The sequence below is a fragment of the Protopterus annectens genome, chromosome 7.part0 (assembly GCF_019279795.1).
Source record: "Protopterus annectens isolate FY-2018-M chromosome 7.part0, PAN1.0, whole genome shotgun sequence".
Taxonomy (NCBI): domain Eukaryota; kingdom Metazoa; phylum Chordata; order Ceratodontiformes; family Protopteridae; genus Protopterus; species Protopterus annectens.
The window spans coordinates 1936233125-1936254375 of NC_056739.1; the positions used below are offsets into that span (position 1 = coordinate 1936233125).

Genomic DNA, 21251 nt, shown 5'->3' on the forward strand with positions numbered 1-21251 from the left:
AAGCCAGGTTTCTGTAATGGCGAGTATATCAGGGTTGTAGTGGGCTATGAATGCATGTAGGTCTGTTAGCTTATTGGTAATACTTCTTATGTTGAGATTTAGGATTAGCAGGTCAGATGTTTGTCTAGCTGAGAGGGGACCTGGATTTGGGTGAATGTCACCAGAGGTTAGCAGAATTTGTAGGACTGTCAGTATGTGTTTTTTAATATTAATTGTTTGCGAGCTTGGTCTATGAGAGTTTTTCTTAGTGTGATGAGATGGTGTAATTTTTGTTAGGGAGTAATATGTAGGTGTAAGATTTATGATTGTAGGGCAGATGTAGAAGTCTGAGTGGGTTTGAGAGGGTGGGCTAGTGTGGGTAGTGTGATAGTAGTTGTGCAACGGTAGATCTGTTTGTAAGGAAGTTAGGAAGGTTAGCAATAGTAGAGCTAGTGATAGGGATGTGAGTGTGGGTAACATGATACTACTTTGAGTGAGAAGTACAACTAGGATTCCTGGTTGGTTGTGTGTGAGGGTAGAGTTGTGTTGCCTGGGAATGTGTTTTGGGAGTGGGATCAGTGTGGGATGTAATTGGATTGGGGGGTGGGGGGAGGTAGGATATGCTGATGTGTTTCTTTTATATTGCTGTTTTGTGACACCACAGAAATATTAAGGATAATTGATTAGACTGCCAGCAGAAATAGGCCAGGCTCTCTGGGCATTGTGTTGTTGCTGGGATTGTGTGATACGGCATTGTATTGCACTTTACATGCTTATGCACTCTATCATGTTTTGTTTTTTTATCTGTTTTTTTTTTGTCTTCTCAGCATTTATTTTAATTTCCTATAGAATCAGCCATGCTGCAGGCAGAGGTGAGGCAGCAGCCACCATGCCCTGTAAATGACAATGCACCCAGCAATGACTGCCCAGAGGTCTGGAGTCCTGCTTCACTCCAGGGTGACAAAGATCACCCTGTGGAAGTTGAGATGGAGGATTCATTGATGGCTTCTGTAACTACCTGCCAATAGGGGTGAAGTCTCCTCTTCTGAAATTGGTACAGAGATGTCCCCTGGGTCACTTGTTGGGAAGTGCAGCAGCTGGTGCAGGCCAATGTGGTCCAATGGCTAGACGTCCAGACTGGCACTGTGGAGTGACTCATTTCACAGCTTATAGCAATGGGTCCAACCAGCTTGAAATACCTCTCAATTTCTTAGAGCAAAAAATCTGGACAAAGCCTGATGATGGCGGGACAAATAGGGACAGATTTTAAATATTGCTCTTACAAACTTAGAAAGTTGATAGAATAATAGGTTTTGCATTAGCATGAATTTTCTGACGGTTGTGGAGTTTTAAACTCAAATATTTGTCATTATTTAATTACTTCAATCCTCAGCTATTTGGCAGAAAAGTACAGATTTTAGGAGGAACACACCAAAAATATGAGGCAAAAATCTAGACATTCTGTGAAAATCTGTACAGTTAAGGTATGCAGCTTGACAATCATGATAGCAACAGAGGTGAATGATGTTTGTGATGGTCTTTTCTTTTCTTGCCTGGACTGGCAGGCCCGCTGCACCATTCACTCTCCCCATTATTTTCCTCCCCTCCACTTCCCCTGTTTATCTTCCAATCCTTCCCATCAACTACTGTTTAATCTTTGTCAGTCTGTGTCATGCCTTTGTTACCCCTCTGTTTTATATCACCACTTCCCCATGTGTTTTTTTTATCTATGTATGGGTTTGTTCATGTGGCCCTGCCACATTCCATTTACCCTGTTTCCTCCACTCAACTGAATCTTCATAACTTCATAAGAAATTAAAAAAACAAAAAGAAAAAAAGAATGAAAAATGAATGCCTGCTCCCCTGAAAAAGATGTCCCATCTCTCTATTTTTGTGTGCTCCTCTGCTTGCTTTTCTGACTATAGTTGTCACATTTCTGAGATTCTCTGCTGTACATGTGGTATTCAGCCTCCGTGCCTTGACGTCCTTCAAGTTGACTACAGTAGCTGCCCGTAGATCAGCTGTTACTCATTCATGATTTGCACGACCTCCTGCATCACTGATCAGTCCCTGCACTATGCATACATAATCAGCACCAGTTCATGTCACACTACAAACTCAATGCTTTCAAACACCTTTCTGAGTATTCACAAAGTGCTGAAAACAGCATCTGTTATAAATGATTTTAGTATCAGAAGCAGAAACAAAACTGATTTTTCAATGAAATATAGCACATTTACAAACATGCTACATGTCCCTCATAAAATCTGACCTAAAGAAATTACATCTTTTACTGTGTTTGCAAGGTGTATCAAACAGGTGTATCATATATAATACATAATTTACCATGTTAAGTAAGAACACAAAGTGAGATATTGTTTATTGTCTAAAACTTGTAGGCCTCAGTATGTAAAAAGACATGCAGCACTTAAACCAGATTACTTCAGTACCAGGATGTGCTCTTATCAAGTGATAAATCAGTTTGAAGTTTCTTTCCCTGTTTTACAATGGAACCCCACCAACACAACAAATAAATAAAAATGTAAAAATGTAGAAACAATAAAATAAATAAATCAGTACTTGTTGGGAAAAAAGAGAGAAAAAGGCTCTAGACTGCTTCTGTCAGTCTGAATGGCTCACACATATACTCTTACATATTCGCATGTAGACACACTTTTGTGGATCCCACTGAGCCTATAGCACATGCACTCCTACTAACATAAGATTGTTTGCCTAAAGACGAAATAGTACCAACGTTCTGTAACTGAAACTGCAGTAAACATTATATTCATCTTTCATATGATATACTAACTTGTCCTGCTAAACTGTTATTAGTAAGGGAAATGTCTTAGGTACATTCAGGTCCAATTTTATTACTATGTTTGCAGCTCCTTTTTATTTCCCAGCAGCAATGCATCCAGATATGAAAGGTGGTATCTAACAGATTTTTTTTATTTGTTTATTTTTATTTTGTTAAAAGGAAGACCATGATAATTCTGGGGAGACCTTCAGTGGTATATGTACTGGGGAGGGGAAATTTGGTCAGGATACAGGTGATGACTCGCCTGCTCTTATTCTGATAAGTGGCATGGCATTATTCACATATAACTGAACTGCCACCAACTCAGGAGTTGTAGTAACTATTTACTTCTGCATCCAAAGGAGAGCACTTCAGTGTCTAGCACATCAAGTTTGCTATACTATATTGTTAGTATTTCAATATGAATCCCAGTTCCTGCTGTGGTGATAGAACTCACACCTGGGGGTTCATGAAAGAACCAAGCATGAGCTGTAAGGCCCTGCTCCCATGAAATGTTATGTTATGATTCGGAGACATGTTTGCTGCAAAGAGGAAAAACCTCATTATTTGCTAATTTGCATTTCTCAGAATCACAGTGACCACTGCAACATGTAGATCATTGCTGTTCTGCACATAGCAGTACGTAACTGCTGCACCTTCAATGTGTAGGCTTTGGCATACCCCCATCACTCTACTACACACATGAGAACACATCAAACACACACACACACACACACACACACACACACACACACACACACATCACAGTCCCCGAATCTATCCCTGAGTTTCAGTGGAGTTAAGGCACAAGAGTGTGGTATACTCCCTGGTGATTAGTGTTTCCACTGACACCTGATCCCCATACTGCTGTCAGTGTCTGTGCCATCATTATGGCACAAGTGTATTAAACTGGTGGCTACTGAACCCCCCCCCATCCTAGTATTGCTATTGGTGCCATTATGGCACCAGTGTATTATCCCTGGTAGCTAGTAGTTCCCATCCACCATTCCCCATAGTACTTTAAGTGCCATAGCCAGTAGATGAACAAGGCCTTTTGACAGTGTTGACTATTGCAGTGTGCATACTGATCTACATGTCTGAATGATTTAATGAATTGCTTAGTGCATAAATGTATTCCTGAAAGCAGTTCCGAGACAGAGAGAGAAAGAGACAGAGAGCAGTTGGCTAATTAACATATACTCCTCCCACAGACTGCCTCATTAGCATACACCATGCCCATAGAGTCAGCATTACATGGTACTGCACATCTCCATGGTAGAGTACCATGCTGACCCATGCTAGGGCTGTCTTGGAGTTCAAACAGGTTACTGTCATATGTACACAAGAGATGTACACGTTGTGGTAATGTTTATGAGTTCCCTCCATGTCTTTTCATGTTTCTGTTATCAAAGGAAATCACACAAGTATTTTGTGTGTGTGTGTAACTGACTATTACATTACAGGGGAGAAGGATGGGGAGTTAATTCAGGCAAGAGTAAGGAAGTTCTGTAAGGCAAGCACATTTTTAAAAAAGTACAAGCCTGACCCCATCTAAAAAAAAGTGAAACAAAAACAAATACAGAATACTCTTTTATTTGCTAACCACTTTCATCATTCAAATTGTCATAGACTTCATCATGACAAAATGAGATAGCTTTGCCGCATCTTATGAAACAAAGTCACATGTTTAAATCCAGCCATTCAAAATCACTTCCAAAATAATTTAAATATGAAAACTGTACAAAAACATAATGCACAAGTGCATGAATTGTTAAATTGTTTTGCAATAGTACATAAAAGACATGAAAAAAACAAAGAAGTGTAAACATGGGTTAATAAACAAAATGTGTAACATAAGACCTATACTTAAAAAATGCTGCACCTATTTCATATTTGGTTCTCTAACTAAAGAATACATTTAACTCATTCTTCTTGCAACTTTTGTCAGCCTTTAAATCTATGTGTGAACAGGACTGTAGAGCTTTATTAGGCAGACCAGCCAATCATAATTCTTTTAAGGATGGGACCATTGTATTCAGGGAATTAATGTACTGATGCAAAAATGGCTGTTCTGTTAGTTAGGAATGTGTTAAATAAATGCCTGGAGAACAACATAATTCTCCCTAAATTAAAATTTCAATTTATGGGGAGGAATTCTACAATTAACATGCCTTCAGAATCATAAACAAAGTGTGTGCTTGCGTAAGTGTAGTGTACAGGCCATGTTTGGTATACCTTTCTGTCATTAGCATGATCCATAAGCATGGACTACAATAATAAGAATAAAGCATACCCTGTTCATGAAATGCACATTGATGTAGATTCTAATCAGGTTTTGTGAATGTTGCAATGGTGCACACAATACACAAATTTGTGCTAGTGGCATCATGGTCTTATGTGGGATGGTGGTACACAACATCTAATCTGTACTCCACTATAATTGAAGGGAGGGGGTTTACTAACATTTTGACATTTGTTGCCAAGGCTGTGGCACAGGAAACAGTATATTGTGCTAATACTGGAATCCAGTCAAGTTAGACCTCCCTTTGGTTGAAGTAGTGTTGCATTGGTACTGAGGTGCAGTGCTGATTACTGAAGTCATGGTAACAGGTCTGACTGCACCACAGGGTACATCATAGCTTGCAAGATTTTTCTTACAATGAATATTTCAACTGTCTTTTAACATATAAGTTGTTGTTGTCATTGCTGCTCCACTGTTTGATCTGAACACCACATCAGTACTAAGGGGGATCCATGTGATGAAACGTATTATGCCAACTGCAGGCACACAGTTCAGGTGCCATAATTTATATACTTGGAACCTGTCTGCTTTGGATGGTAACTAAGTGATGTGTTTTGATTAAAATTGGGGCTCTGGCTATAACCCCTAAGAACATTTTTGCTTCTGTAATACATGGCTCGAGAAGGTAATTATCAATTACAGACTGCATTTTTTAATTAATTTTATAAAAATAAAGAATTGAAGCACATAGGAAATGACAAAATAAGGCTGCGACCCATACAGCTGTTATAAGTATATAGGATAATGAGCAAACTGGTATACTTTCTTGTCTGATCTGAACAGCAGATATGCTCAATAACTGCATAAATTTCTGCAATCACAATTGGCAAAGTATGCAGAAATATGCTAACTTTATCTGATGCATCCTGTATAGCAAAATCATTTTAAAGGTACTATGTATGTTTTATAGACTTTGAGAATTCATATAGTTATTGTAAAGGGAAGACAAAGGGCTAAGATGAACAATGATCGACAGAGAAATATTATATTTGATGACTTGATATTCAGTGATAACCTGAACTTTCTACAGTGTTATTTCTAGGGGGTCATTTTAGAACTGAAATATTGATGAAGCTCTCTGACTTTTGCCTGTCTAATGAAATGTATTTAATATAAAGATATTGCAATCTGTAAAGAGTTCACTTATTATACCATTTTTTTCTTTCAGATTTGGGAAAATGTGTTAATATGCTTCTCTGGCAAGTACAGAAGAAATACAGTGCTCCTGGCAATAATTTGGTTTACCATGTCTATCAGGTAAGGAGTCTCTCTCTCTCTCTCTCTCTCCCTGTTACTCTGTTTCTTGTTTCTCTTTCATTTCCATTAATTCAACCACACTCTGTCAATTTGTCAAGGGATGTTGCAATCCTTACTGCAGATTGCTTCTACTGCTTCTTGGAAATGTAAATTAAAGCACTGTTCTGACATATGTAAAACAAACATTAACAAGTCCATCTAGATACTGTTTTAAATATTTTGTCTGTCTTCAATATCTGCAAGCTACCATCTTTCATTTGCCCATTTATTTTACCAGGCAGTGTCATCCTTGGAAACCAAGTGAGACAGACACGAGTTTGTGATCATGTTTGCCATCCATGTGAGAATTAATACATTTTTCTGAATTGCTCAAACACTTTTCCTCTTGGCTGGAAAGTATGGTGCAATGGATGGCATGCTGCACTTTTGTGAATGCACACTTGTACACAACCATATCCTCGACAAGGATGAGCACATTCCTTGGCAGACTCACAAACTCCACATCACTTGTTGAAGTATTGTAGTCCCAGATTTTTCTTCTAGCCACCGTTTCTGTGGTTGCACACTTCAAAATCCTTTTCTCTGGATGGGGGAACACATATTGTCCCCTTATTCCTACCCCTCTTCAGCCAGATCTTCTGTCACTTAAGGCTTCAAAACAAATACAGGTTGTCTGAGACACAATCAGGGCCAAATCTTTTACAACACAGAGTCAGTACTTACTGTTTTAATGCAAGACATGTCTGAAGCAGTCCGTTTGTTTATTAGCACAGTGTTTGAAATTGATGACTCTGCATTAAAGGTATAAGGAATTTGGACAAAATACTTATATATTAATAAGAATTTGACAGTCCACTGTTTCCTTCAAATAATGTTGTGATGAACCCATGTTGAGACAGGTAAGTGGGACTGGACAGGTGAGGGTGCTTGTGCATGTATATGTGAGTTAGGGTTAGGGCCGAGGATGAATGAAGGATAATTGTATGTTTGTGTGTGAGTTTATGTATTTTAGGATTAGGGTTAGGGTTAGGTTAGGGGATATATTTTTACTTGTGTATGTTTGTCAATGTTTGTGTGTCTGAGTGTGTCTTGTGTAGTGGCAGTGTTATGGGAAGATTTTTATGAAGGTAAGGAGTAGGGTTAGGGTTTGAGGGAAGGGGCAGCATTAGGGTTAGAGTTAGGGTTAGCACACATTACTAAGGGGGTACAGGGGGGCAGAGTCCAAAGTCCCAAAGGATAAGACAATGTATTTTTTGGCATTTAGTTTCAGTCCATGATTCTGACAGCAGTTAATTGTTTAAGAAAAACCTTCCTGCAGGATGGCTAAGTGATTTGGTGATTCTATGACTGATTTTAGCTTGTAGTTATCTGCAAACTTAGTCAGTCACAGCCTACAGCCTTTTAGTATTGGATTTTACTTCAAAGAATTAAAAGCCAAGCAGAATATGTGCCAGCACAGAACCCCAGGGAAATCCACTGGTGACTGGTCTCTTTTTGGGGGTAACTTTCCATGTTTTGATCTCCTGCATCCTATCTGTGAGCCAATTGGCTACTGTCACCCCTTCTCCTTCCACCACAGGGCCATAATGCTTTATACAGGTGCATTGGTAACAGTTGATGTTGTATAGAAGGAGGGGGTGCTGAGGGGGCAGCAGTCCCCTTGCTGCATATGGGCATTTTTCTCTCATCATTGGTCATTCAATGTCACTCCCAAACCTATGAGAAAATGGCATGGGATGATTAAAGTAAGTTATGCCTTGTGTATTAGCTTTGTTCCATGGAAACAGTAGCCACACATTAAAGTATTACAAGCTGCTTCACACAGATGACAGTTATCATGCAAATACACAACAGTCCAGCAAAATCAGTGGTTCTTTAAACTAAATAAACAAGAGGGTCAGTTACTTTCTACAGACATCTCCCAGCTACATCCAGCAGTTGTAATTATAGATGGTATCCATGGAATGCATTTTAGCTTTGTTCCATAGAACAGGAACCACAGATTGAAGTATTCCAAATTCTCCTTACACTAATCACAGTAATCATGCAAATTCAGAATATATGAGCTAAAAGCAGCCTTTAGTCATATTCCCCCAAGGACAGGACACTGTTTTATGTATGTTTTGTAATGATAGATTTTGCATTGACAAACATTTTCTGGATAGAAGTGCAGAACTGCAATGTCTGGCATTTTTGATTGACTGTAATCTTCAGTGGTTTACCAGGATAAAATAAAATCTTGTTTTAACTAATATGTATTAACAGTATTGTACAGAAAAAAGAAAAACGTTTTTTTGATTTTTATCTCCTTTATTATCATGTACTACTTTGTATCTATTTAAATGTATGTTTACTTTCTAGGTTCAAAGGTAATTACCAGTAGTAAAGGAGATTATTGAGAACACTATCCCAGTTTCCCAGATTCCTAAAGCACTATTTGGTTAAGTATCCTGTTCATATCACATAGTAGTCAAATAAAGGCTGAAGGAATCCAATCCTGGAGCACAAAAACAGCCCTTCAGCAGCTCTCAGCTTCATTTTACTGCACTAATTGCCATGCTTCAAACTCTCCCAAACATTCATATTATTAGCTTTCTTAAGACTCTTTAAGTTCCATATGCAATAATAATCAATAAAATATATGATAGATTTCATTCAAATTGCATTAATAACATATATAAATAATATATATTCTTCCTTTAGCTAACTTGTATTAACAGTAGTGTATAGCTAAAAATACAATTCACTCAAAAAGATGTTTTTAAAATGCAGAGCTTAAAAACTAATCTGGAGCTAAACTAATAAAGTTGCTGCCTTTGGAAAGAGAAGATATCTGAGAATACTTTTGATCAGTCTGTCTGTTATTGGTCATATTTCACACATCCCAAGTTGCCTGTTAAAGCAAACAAAAGACTATTCCAGCAACACAATTAAAAATGCAAATAAAGCTTTCCTGTCTGTCAAGGAAAAAATCATGACAAATGATAACCTTATGTATAATATATACTTTGTTAAAACAATGGAATTTAACATTTGGAAAGTAGGTGAGAGGAAAAAAAAACTAAATCATTTGTAAGCCTACTGTTATGTATGAGTGAGCATTCAAAAACAAATTAAGATTTATCTATTTGCATGGTTATTCCGCTGCATATAAGTCAGCATTCAAAAACAAATCTTGCTGCATTTGTTTGCTTATCATTCTTCAACGTATTCAATAAGAAATAAGAAATCACTGGAAAATTCAGGTACTTGTGGATATAAAAGCATACCTGAAATTTACTTGTGGATTTTAAAAGGATTTTAAAGTGCATTTGTTCCACCCTAAGTTCCAGTGATTTCTTATTTCTTATTGACTACAGTTGGGGTGTCACTAGATTTAACTAAGTGCTGGTCAAATTTTTTGCCGATCATTCTACAACGTCACATTGTGCTGTCTTCTCTTCTCCAATCAATAACTTAACTCTTGATATGTTTAATGATATTAGATGAACATTTACTTAAACAAAAAGAGTATAATGTTTGTAAACTCACTGCATTCTTTCTCTGCTTGACTGCATACCAGAGGCAGTACACCAGACGTGTCCCCATCACAGAATGAAAATTAACAATTTCACAGCTTATTTTTTATCTCAAGCTTTTAAAACATTCTAAACTGATTTTTATTGTTTAAAAAAGTGAGGCAGCTCAGTTTAATCTGAGAAAAAAAAGATTTATAGTAACCGAAACTGCCAAAACCATGAAAAATGCATGTTAATGAGCTATTTTGCATATTAAATATACACACGGATTAAAGTGACATAATGGTGACAGTAACACTGCATTTTCCAAGAGAAAACGGTTAATTTCTGTGAAACCATGTTATTAAAGTGATGTCATGGTGACAGTAACACTGTGTTTTCAAAGAGAAAACTTTAAATTTCTGTGAAATCATGTTATTTATATGTGACAGAAAAATGCTAAGTAAATATGTTTTACACACTAATAAACATATGTATGCAAAGCAAATATGTTAAAACAATGAAGACTTACCTAGGGTAGAGATTACCAGACAACATGTGATGCATAGATATGGTTTATGGTTTATATATATATATATATGGTTCTACCTGACATAGTCGAAACCACACAACACCGACAACCACATCACCGACACCACATATTCGACAGTCCATAAACACGAAACCACACATAACCGACAACGAAATAACCGACGGTACACAAACACGAAACCCCATACACTGCACACACCACAATAACAATTAAAAACAAAACACATCCCCATTCCACAAACCACACACACAACACAAGCACACCAAAATCCTTACAAGCCCACACTAAACCTTACCCTAACCCTAAGGTCCGTCACTATCGCACACTTACCTACCCGCTCCTAACCCTAACTCACTTAACCCGCCTATCGCCCTAACCCTAACTCACTTAACCCACCCCTATCGCTCCCTAACCCTAACTCACTTAACCCACCCCTATCGCTCCTAACCCTAACTCACTTAACCCACCCCTATCGCCCTAACCCTAACTCACTTAACCCACCCCTATCCCCACAGACCGTCAATCTCCACACTTACCTGCCTCGCACCTAACGTCCGTCACTACCGCATACTCACACAGCCTTTCCCCATGTCGGCATCCTCGGCGTTGGTGTTGTCATCCGTCGTGTCGGTCTTCTGCATTGTCGATGTTCTGCCAGGTCTTCTTCACTTTCGATCTTCTGGATGTCGGTCTTCTGCGCTGTCGACGAAGTCAGGTAGAACCATATATATATATATATATGTATGTATATACAGTCCTTGTCCTAAACAACAAAAGATACAGCTTAAAAGTTGTGTTATATTCAAGCCGATCAATTAAAAGAATAATATTTATTTTCAGGACCCATATTTTAAATCCTCACAGAAAATGGATAATAATGTCACAGTGAAGTCCAGAAATATATAGGGTGAATTCATGAAGATACCGTAATGTGTACTCCTTTGTATATATCTTACAGTAACCTTTAGGTATTCAGCAATGGGCCTAACGTGGTGCTACATAGTACTCTAGCATGAAAATGTACAGCACTGCTTATGTCCAGCTTTTCAGCCATGCTAATTAGTCAAATGTTGTCTCCCTATATCCACCTCCAGGCAGGCATCTACATACAAAGCGATTCAAGAAATTTCATCAGCTGTGTAGATGAGTACTGCTGGCCCCACCATGTCATGGTAGGGGACAAGGCAAAAAGGGTACTTTTAACTACCTAACACAACTGTGTATGAGGACAGCAGGGGTAAAGTGAGCTACTAGTCACCAGGAATTACTCTACCATTAAGCTCCCCAATGACACCAACATCACTACAGGGATCATGGAGTGGAGGAAACACCAGACACCTGGGATTACTCTTCTGTTCTTCTGTTAAGTACCATAATGGTACTGGCATCAGTATGAGGATAGGGGGAGCACTAGTCACCAGGGCAACTGCAATTGTGCCATAACAGTGCTTAAACTATTATGAGGATTGAGCATGGGAAAAACAGTAGACACTAGAGATTTTACATTTGTGCCAGAATAGCACTTACAACAGTACAGGGATGGGGAACACCAGGAAACAGGGTGACTACAGTTGTGCCATGACAGCACTTAAACTATTTCATGGATTGGGGTGGGAGGACACACTAGCCTCCAGGCATACCAGACTCATGCTGTAATTGCACTTCAACAACTATGGGGATCAGGGGGTGCTGGGAGGTGCCCCTGGAGGACACACAAATTAGGAACAGGTACAGGGCTCTGCTGTGTGTGTTTGAATAAATAGCTGTGGGTGGAGTGACTTTGGGGAGAGGATAGAAATGCTAACACAAGCAGCAGCTTACTACCAAGACATGCAGATCAGCAATGATCTGCACATTACAGTAGTAACTGTGATTCAGAGACAAACTATTTAAGTGATAATGAAGTCTTTCCTCATGATGGGCAGCATGTCTCTGGATTGCAAGTTACTATGTCATGGGAACAGGATCTTTTTAGCAAGTGTCATATGCCCCATGCTAGGGCCTTTACTGAATTCCTAGGATAGTCTTGTATAATGTTTCTAGATCAATATTACTGGGAAGACAAAAAGTATATGTTATTTAGATAAACTCCCTAATCCTTTGTCTTCCATCCAGGCCCCTTTATTTGTCTCTTTAGGCTTGTATGCCTCCATTCCATTTCTTCTTGAAGATCACTGATCTTTTTAGATTTAAGAAAGGAAAAGTCATCTTATATAGGTCAAACATACTTGTTCCTTCTGAAACAAAGATTCTTGTGGTGGCTAGAAGTGAAATGAGGCACTTAATACCGCATTTTTGGGACCTTATAAGTGGTAAGCATCATACCTCTCAACCTCCTAGAGCAAGAAATCTGGACAAAACCATAAATAAAAGTGGAACAAAGGCCCAAAAATAGGGACAATTTTTAAATATTGCTCCTACAAATGTAGAAAGTTGATAGAATGACAGGTTTTGCATTAAGGCGAATTTTCTTTTTTTAAAAACATTTTTATTTTGTTTTCATTATAAACATACACAAATGTACATATAATAAATACAATAAAACAATAACAAATCTATTTACAATATTTACATTCATCCATTATAAACAATCATTTTATCCATGAGAAGTTATCAGTAGTTGTTCAAAAGGTTTTCCAATGTTTGCGTTGCTATTTTTCATGAGTAATGTTATGAGTTCTATAACAAATGGTCTGTAGTTCTTTTTTACAAGCAAGTTTTGCTAAATTAATAAAATCTTTAAACATCAAATCTTGTTTACTTTTCCAGTTCACAGTAATACCTTTTCTTGCAATTGCAAGAAATGACCAGAATATCTGAATCTGAGAGGTAGGTATTACATTAGGTATAGGAACATTGAATAGGATTAGTGAGTTAGAAATATGACAGTTATCAGACCATAAAGCATTTACAACATATCTGAAGTCCTTCCAGCATTGAACAACATTTCTACATTCAATGAACATGTGAACCCAGTTGGCCTCTAGTAATTCATCACATTTCCAACATTTACTTTCACTGTTTTTGAGTATAAGATTTATTTTATGTGGAGTATAGAAACTCCTATTTATAAATTTCCATGTATACAATCTCCAATATAATGAAGAAGAGATACCATATGTAGAATTCAATAACAGTTTTTTGGATTCATCAGATATTTGTTCTCTATTAATCTTTACAAAGTAATTCCAAAAATCTGAGTCAAACTTTAGAGTGCCTTCTCTTAGTATCTTATAGATAGGCGAGATACTTAATTTTTTGATTATCTGTGTTTTCAAGGCACCTAATAAAAAGCTGAATCAGACTAGATATAGATTCAGTCTCTAGGTTGATTGATTCTTTCATTTTGTTTTCTATAAACTGCTGTAATGAGTGTATAAACAACCAACTATCGTGACTATTATCAAAACTACATAAAATAGAGTTTAGTGGTTTAATACTCTTATTTTCAATAAACTGATGCCAATATCAAGTTATTTTCCTTTAATTTTTGCATCGCATTGATATTGAAAGAATCTAGGCAATCAGGGGAGTATGCTATAGGGAATATAAGAAATAGAAATTGTTTAATGTTGTAATTGCAATCAATTATATTTTTAAAGATGTTCTTCATCCCACATTGCTGCAGTCCTAACACTTGGGTAGTCCGCTGTCCCAGTCGGCCCGAATACCAAAGTATAAGGCTGACGTCGGTCAGGGCGCATTAGTCTGACGTCAGGACGTCAGGGTACAAATGCGCATGACCGACGTCATATCCTCAGTCTTTTTTGCCGCATGGTCCGATGCAGAAGCAGTATTGCGAGTGCAGGTTGGCGTTCTGAAATTTTCTGAAGTCGGAGTTTCAGACCGAATCAAAGTTGGCTATGTACCCGCTAGAATATTTTGTTTTTCTTGCCTCAGTATTTAACCGGATGTCAGAAAAAGTGAATAATTGTATTTCTTGTGGGAAGCAGATACCTCATAGGGATTACCATACCTTGTGTATACCTTGCTTAGGGCCTGAGCACGACGTTGTTGGATGTCGCTCTTGTGCTAGATTTAACAAACGCACTATTAAGAGAAGGTTAGACTGTGCCAGGTTAGTTTTGGGAAGCGTTGTAATTATAAAATGCCGCCGGATGCTCAAAAGCGCAAGGACAAAGCAGCAAAGCCTAGGTTGGAAGAGCCGCCTGTCCCGGACGCCGGTTCTTTAGAGGCTTGGTGGAGCCGGAGGTTCTGCCAGAAGTCTCTTTGGAGTCTCAGGGAGAGACTTTACTGTTACAGGATGTTTCCTCTCAGGAGGTAGGCCAGGCTGAGGGGCTTCTCAGGTAGCTGTTCTCCCTCCCTTCCTAAGGTGGTTAGGCCCTCCTTCTGTTTCCAAGGCTTCCTCGAGAGGCAGGCCAGGTTTAACTTCAGTGGGGGTTTCTCCTAGTTCTTCAGGGTCTCTGCCTAAGAAACATATGCTTAAAATGGCAGAAGATTTGATTACTATGATTAGAGGTTCTATGCCCCTCCTGATAAGAGGCCTAGGGTGGAACCTGAGCTTGAGAGTTTTGAGCAGTGTTCGGAGGCTTCTGAGTCTTCCGCTGAAGACTTGCAGGAGTATCCTCCTTATTCTGATTCTGATGTAGATGATTCTACTCTTTTGGCTTCTCCTCCTGAGGATTTTTCTTTTTCAGAGACTCTTCATTCCATGAGGGAGCATTTTAAATGGGAAGGTCAAGATTTTTCTGATTCCAGGAAAAGGCTAAGGGAATTTTTGTTTTTACCCCAGCACAGGCCTTTGGCTATACCTCCTGTTCTGGATGTGGTGGAAGATGTTTTTGCAGAGGCTTCCCTGAACCCTGATTCTTTGCCTCCTGCTCCAGTTAAACCAGATAGGTATTATAGGGTGCCTGAAGCTCATAAGTATCTTTTTAAGAGTCCTAGGGCAGACCCAGAAACCGTTTCTCAGGGGATTAAAGGTGTTAAGGCTTCTGTTGTTAAAAATCCTGTTCCTCCTGATAAAGAGGCAAGGGCTTTGGATAGATGGGGAAAGACGGTGTATACTTCTTCCACTTTAGCCATGAGGGCTTTGAATTGCCAGTTCCACATGTTAAAATACCAAAATTATCTCCTTTCACAATTGAAGTCTAAGGTGGATGCTCTGGAAGGTATTGAGTGTAAAGAGTTGCAGGATTTAGTTCATGTTTCTGAACAGGTGGGTAAGCATTCTTTGCAATGTGGTTTTGATGCTGTACAGGCCTCTTCGAGGGTGGCTGCCACTGGTTCTGTTCTTCGCAGGCACGCCTGGTTGAGGGATCAGAATTTGGCTGAGCATGTTAAGACAAGGATTTTAGATGCTCCGTTACAATCTGATGTGTTGTTTGGTTCGCCTGTGGAAGCAGTTTTAAAGAAAATGGAGGACAAGGCTAAGTCTATGCAGACTGTTAAAGATTTTTTGCAGGTTCAGCCTCAAGTTTAGTAGAAATTGGCCTACTAAGGGGTGGACATATCCTTCTTATGATTCCCAGTCTAGGGGTAGGTCTAGACGTGGCAGGGGCAGAGCTCAAGGTTCTTTTAGGCCTAGAACAGGGAGTTCACCTGCTCAGTCTTCTGGTGAGGGCAGGGGTCAGTCCTTTCGTAAACAGACCCAATGACCTGCCTTTTCAGCTGCCAGAGCCTTCTCGTCTGGCAGCACCTTTGGGAGGAAGGCTGGCACTTTTCAAAGAAAACTGGAGTTTAATTACCCAAGACAGATGGGTATTGGATATCATTCACCACGGTTACAGGTTTTATTTCCATACCTTGCCTCCTTTCAAAGGCATGCCAGACATTCCTCCTCTACAAAGAAAAGAGGCTCACAAGCAAATTTCTCTGTTACTCCAAATAGGGGCCATTCAGCCGGTTCCTGTGCCAGAAAGGCCTAGGATTTTATTCTCGCCTGTTCCTAGTACCAAAAGGGGAACACGTGGAGACCAATTTTGGATTTGTCTATCCTCAACACTTATCTGGACATTCCCAAGTTCAAGATGTTGACGTTGCAACAGCTTTTACCTCTGCTGGGAAAATATCATTGGATGGTAACTTTAGATCTCAAGGAGGCTTACCTTCATGTGCCTATCAGACTAAGTTGCAGAAAGTATCTCGCTTTCGAGCTGGGAATTCCCATTATCAGTTCTCTGCATTGCCCTTTGGCTTATCTACTGCCCAGAGTATTCACAAAGTTCTGGCTCCAGTGATAGCTTACTTCAGGCTAAAAGGAATACAAATCTATCCTTACTTGGACGACTGCCTGATTCTGGCTCAAGAAAAGGAAGACCTTTTCAGCATTTGGAATATGTGATAGCAGTGCTAAGATGCCTGGGGTATTCTGTGAACGAAATAAAGTCCAGTCTAGTACCCTCTCAAGACATGTGCTTTCTGGGTGTGAGACTGAATACAGCAACCCAGATGGCCTTTTAACCCCGGACAAACAAAAGAATCTTTCACTTTACTTCCATCAACTATCTCTTCAGTCCGGGCTGACTGCAAGGACAGTCCTTCAAGCCTTAGGGTTCATGGCATCTTGTATTCTGGTGCTTCCCAATGCCAAACTGCATATGAGGAAGCTGCAATGGTATCTCAAAATGTATGGACGCAGCACTGCCAGGATTTGGACACTGTCATTCAAATAATACCTTGCATTCAAAAGGAATTTTTGTGGTGGGCTCAGGAATGTCACCTAAACAAGGGACTCTCTGTGACCCGGCCAGAAGTCAGATTCTAACGACAGATGCCTCAGACATAGCTTGGGAGCTCATCTGAATGGAAAGTGGATACAAGACAAGTGGCCTGCCAGACTACAGCATCTACATATCAACATGAAGGAGATGTTGGCAGTCCAGTTTGCATTACTGGCTTTCAAGGAGTTACTTCTTCCAGGGCAGGTGTTGATTCTAACAGACAACACAACTGTCATGTGGTACATCAACAAACAAGGGGAACACATTCTTATCCTCTATGCAGGCAAGCAATGATTTTGTGGGAGACTGCTCAGCTTGCAACTAAATCTTCAGGCAAGGTTTCTGCCGGAGCACAGAACTCCTTAGCAGATGTGTTAAGCAGGCAAATCATGGATCCCCACGAGTGGAAACTGGATCTTCATGTATTTGAAAATTGACAGTGTCATGGGGAACTCCAGACATAGATCTGTTCGCTTCTCCACTAAACCACCAGCTGCCAAAGTTTTGCTTAAAAGGTTTCATCACACAGCTTGGAAAGTGGATGCTCTTTCTTTCAGTTGGAAAAATCTTCATGTGTACGCCTTCCGCCTCTGCCTCTCCTCCCAAAGGTACTCCTAAAGGTCAGACAAGACAAGCCAAGGATGATTTTAATAGCTCCAGATTGGCCTCGACAACACTGGTACCCATTACTGAGGAGTCTGGTAAGGAAGCCTCCATGGCCTTTACCTTTGATTCCACACCTATTGTCTCAGAGGGACGGCCATCTACTCAATGTCAAGCTTCACTCTCTTCATCTAACAGCCTGGCATATTCTGTTTTGAACCACAGCAGGTCTCAACTTCCTCAACAAGTTTTGAATGTGATTATGGAAGCCAGGAGACCTAGTACAAGGAAAGTGTATGCAGACAAATGGAAGAGATTTTTATTTTGGAGTGCAGCAAAGGATTTGGAGGTTTCTGAGCCTAATTTGAGTGTGGCTCTTCAATATCTTACTGAGTTATTGGACAAAGGTTTGTCTTTCTCTTCCATTAAGATTCATGCTGCAGCAATTTCAGCTCACTATGATTGTGACCCACCATTGTTTTCTCATCCTTTGTTTAAACAATTTCTTAGAGGGGCAAAGAATATAAGACCCCACGAGAGCTCCTACTCCTGCTTGGGACCTCAATTTTGTGTTGGAGAAACTTACTCTACAACCCTTTGAGCCTGCAGCTACTGCTGAATTGAAATACTTGTCATGGAAGACTGCTTTTTTGTTGGCCATTACTTCTGCAAGAAGGGTTTCTGAATTGCAGGCCCTTATGGCGGTTGAGCCTTTTTGATTTTCCATAAGGATAGGGTATCATTACGTACTAATCCTTCCTTTATGCCTAAGGTGGTCTCTAGTGTGGCTTTAAACCAAACTATTCATTTGCCCACTTTTTATGCAGATCCCCAAAATAAGGGGGAAAGGATTTTGCACACTTTAGATGTACACAGGCAGTTGCGTTATTATTTAAGCAGGACTAAGGATTTTAGGCAGTCTCAGCAGTTGTTTGTTTCTTTTGCTTTGAGTTCTCAGGGCAAGCCTGTGTCAAAACAAACTATTTCTAAGTGGATTGGGTTTTGCATTGCATTTTGTTATTCCCATCATGGCAAGGAGATTCCAGCTGGGATTAGGCCTCATTCCACTAGGGCTACTGCCACTTCAACAGCATTTCTAAGGGGGGTGGCAACTAAGGATATTTTGGAGGCAGCTACTTGGAGTTCAGTACATACTTTCTCTAAGCATTACCACCTTCCTCTCTACTCTAAATCTAGGGCTGGTTTTGCCACGCTATTTTGCAGGGCATGTTGACAGCTCCAGCTTCTTTATGATTTGCCAGCCTCCCTTACCGCGGCTATGGGATTCTACCCAAGTGTTAGGACTGCAGCAAGGAGGGATGAAGAACATAGTACAGTTTTGTACCTACCATAAATGTAGATGTTCAAGATCCACATTGCTGCAGTCCCTCCCTCCTTCCCTCTGTGTTTAGGGGTGGTTGTGTGGGTGGGGTTGTACTTTGTAAATTGTATATATTGTATATATATTTGGTACAGGAGTGTTTGGTGTTTTTGGTTTTGGCCTTATCTTTTTAGGGTTTTCTGACATCTGGGGCAAGAAAAGACTGAGGATATGACGCCGGTCATGCGCATTTGTACCCTGACGTCCTGACGTCAGACTAATGCGCCCTGACCGACGTCAGCCTTATACTTTGGTATTCGGGCCGACTGGGACAGCGGACTACCCAAGTGTTAGGACTGCAGCAATGTGGATCTTCGAACATCTACATTTATGGTAGGTACAAAACTGTACTTTATTAACTATTTGATTAATGCCATAAGAAAAATTATCAAACTTCTTATTAAATAAACAAAATTCATGTAAAAGCCATTGAACGCTTCTTATTCCATATTGTTCCTTAAATTGATTTTCTATAGTTCTGACATCAGTTATATGAATCTCATGTATTGTTTTCCCACCAGATATATAGGTAGGTGTGATCCAATATAATATTACATTAATTATAACTGATTTGGAATAAAGATCTAAGCTAGGTAATTATCCCATTACTGTTCCAAGCTCTAATGTGCCATTTATATGCAATCCTAGGTTTTAAGGGGAACCATAAAAAATTTAAGTAGCATGGAATCTAATTTTTTTAAATAAGCTTTTGGGAGGGGGTAGTATCAATTACTGTATATAAAACAATTTTTTTAGGTAAAATTATCATTTAAGTTAAAGAGAGCCTATCCTCCATTGTGAAGAACATTTTATTCCATATTTTGATTAGTTCACTAATGGTGATTATTAAATTATTGCAGTTTAGTTTAACAGACTCTTTCCATGTATTCTTTATACTGACACCCAAATATTCTAATGCATCATTCTCCCAATTAAACAGGCTATTCACTCTTAGGTTTTTGTTGATCTTTTTGTTAATTAGTAATGTTTTGGATTTATTATGATTAAATTTAAGCCCTGAAATTCTTTCAAACTTGCTTAAGGTATTTATAACATCATGCAAGGAACCATCAATATCACCCAACATTAATAACATATCATCAGCAAATAATTGTATCTTAGGACAATAGTCCTTATTAATTTGAAAGCCTTTTATTTTTTTGCTTGTTTCTGATATATGTAGCAAAAGGTTCCATTGAAAGAGCAAATGATAATGGTGACAAAGAACAACCTTGTTTAGTTCCCTTGAGGATTTTTTTGTGGTGAGGATAGACATGATCTGATCTTCACATAAGCTTGCGCCCCACTATAAATTTTCATTAATAAGTTGACAAAATCTGAGGAGATTTCAAAACTAATCAGAATTATTTGTAGATGGGACCAACTAATAGAATCAAAAGCCTTTTCTATGTCTAGGCTGATAATAGTTAGTTGTTTTCTGTATTTGCATGCTATGTCTATTAAAGATAGCAATTTAATAATGTTATCTTGCACTTTTCTATGAAGAATGAACTCTGTCTGATCATTATGTATTAGATTAGGTAATATTTTCTTTATCCTATTAGCTAATATTGTCATGACAATTTTATAATCAGTGTTTAGTGACAAAACTGACTTATGTGAATCACAAGATTTGGGATCCTTACCTTGTTTTAATATGGCAGAGATAACTGAGTATTTCCACAATGGGGGTGTTATACATTTTTGCTTAACCATAGTAAAGGCACTCATCATTTTCTTTATTATATATTCAGGAAACATATTATATAGTTCAGGAATTATTCCATCCAGTCCTGGAGCTTCATTATCTTTAATTTTTTTTATTTGCTCTTTCACTTCTGTTAGAGTTATTTGTTTATTTAATATGTTATTTTGTTGCATTGACACCTTAGGAGTTATATTTTCTTGATTAAAAGTATTTATTACATTATCTGTTTCCAAAAGTGGTGTGCTATTATTTATATCATTATAGTAGTTTTTGAACACTTCTAATATGTCCATTAAGTTAGATGCACACTTAACTGAACCATCACTTTTATATTTAATCTCATTAATAAGATTTTGATTGTTTATTTATTTATTTTTTGATCTTACCACTATTTTATGAAAATATTTGGGATTTACAGAATAAAATTGTAATTTCAATTTTTCCAGGTTTATGGCTACCTTATGATTCAGAATATTTTTGATTTAACT

At 38.7% G+C, this 21251-nt stretch overlaps 1 protein-coding gene across 3 annotated transcripts in view; it reads left to right on the top strand.

The window, feature by feature from the left end:
• SV2B (synaptic vesicle glycoprotein 2B) overlaps positions 1-21251 on the top strand; it is a 1975281-nt gene that overhangs the window by 1684823 nt on the left and 269207 nt on the right. For all 3 annotated transcript variants that reach the window (XM_044078366.1, XM_044078367.1, XM_044078368.1), the window contains one exon: positions 6250-6338. In XM_044078366.1, coding sequence (XP_043934301.1) covers positions 6250-6338 — 89 coding nt within the window. The remainder of the gene's footprint in view (positions 1-6249; positions 6339-21251) is intronic.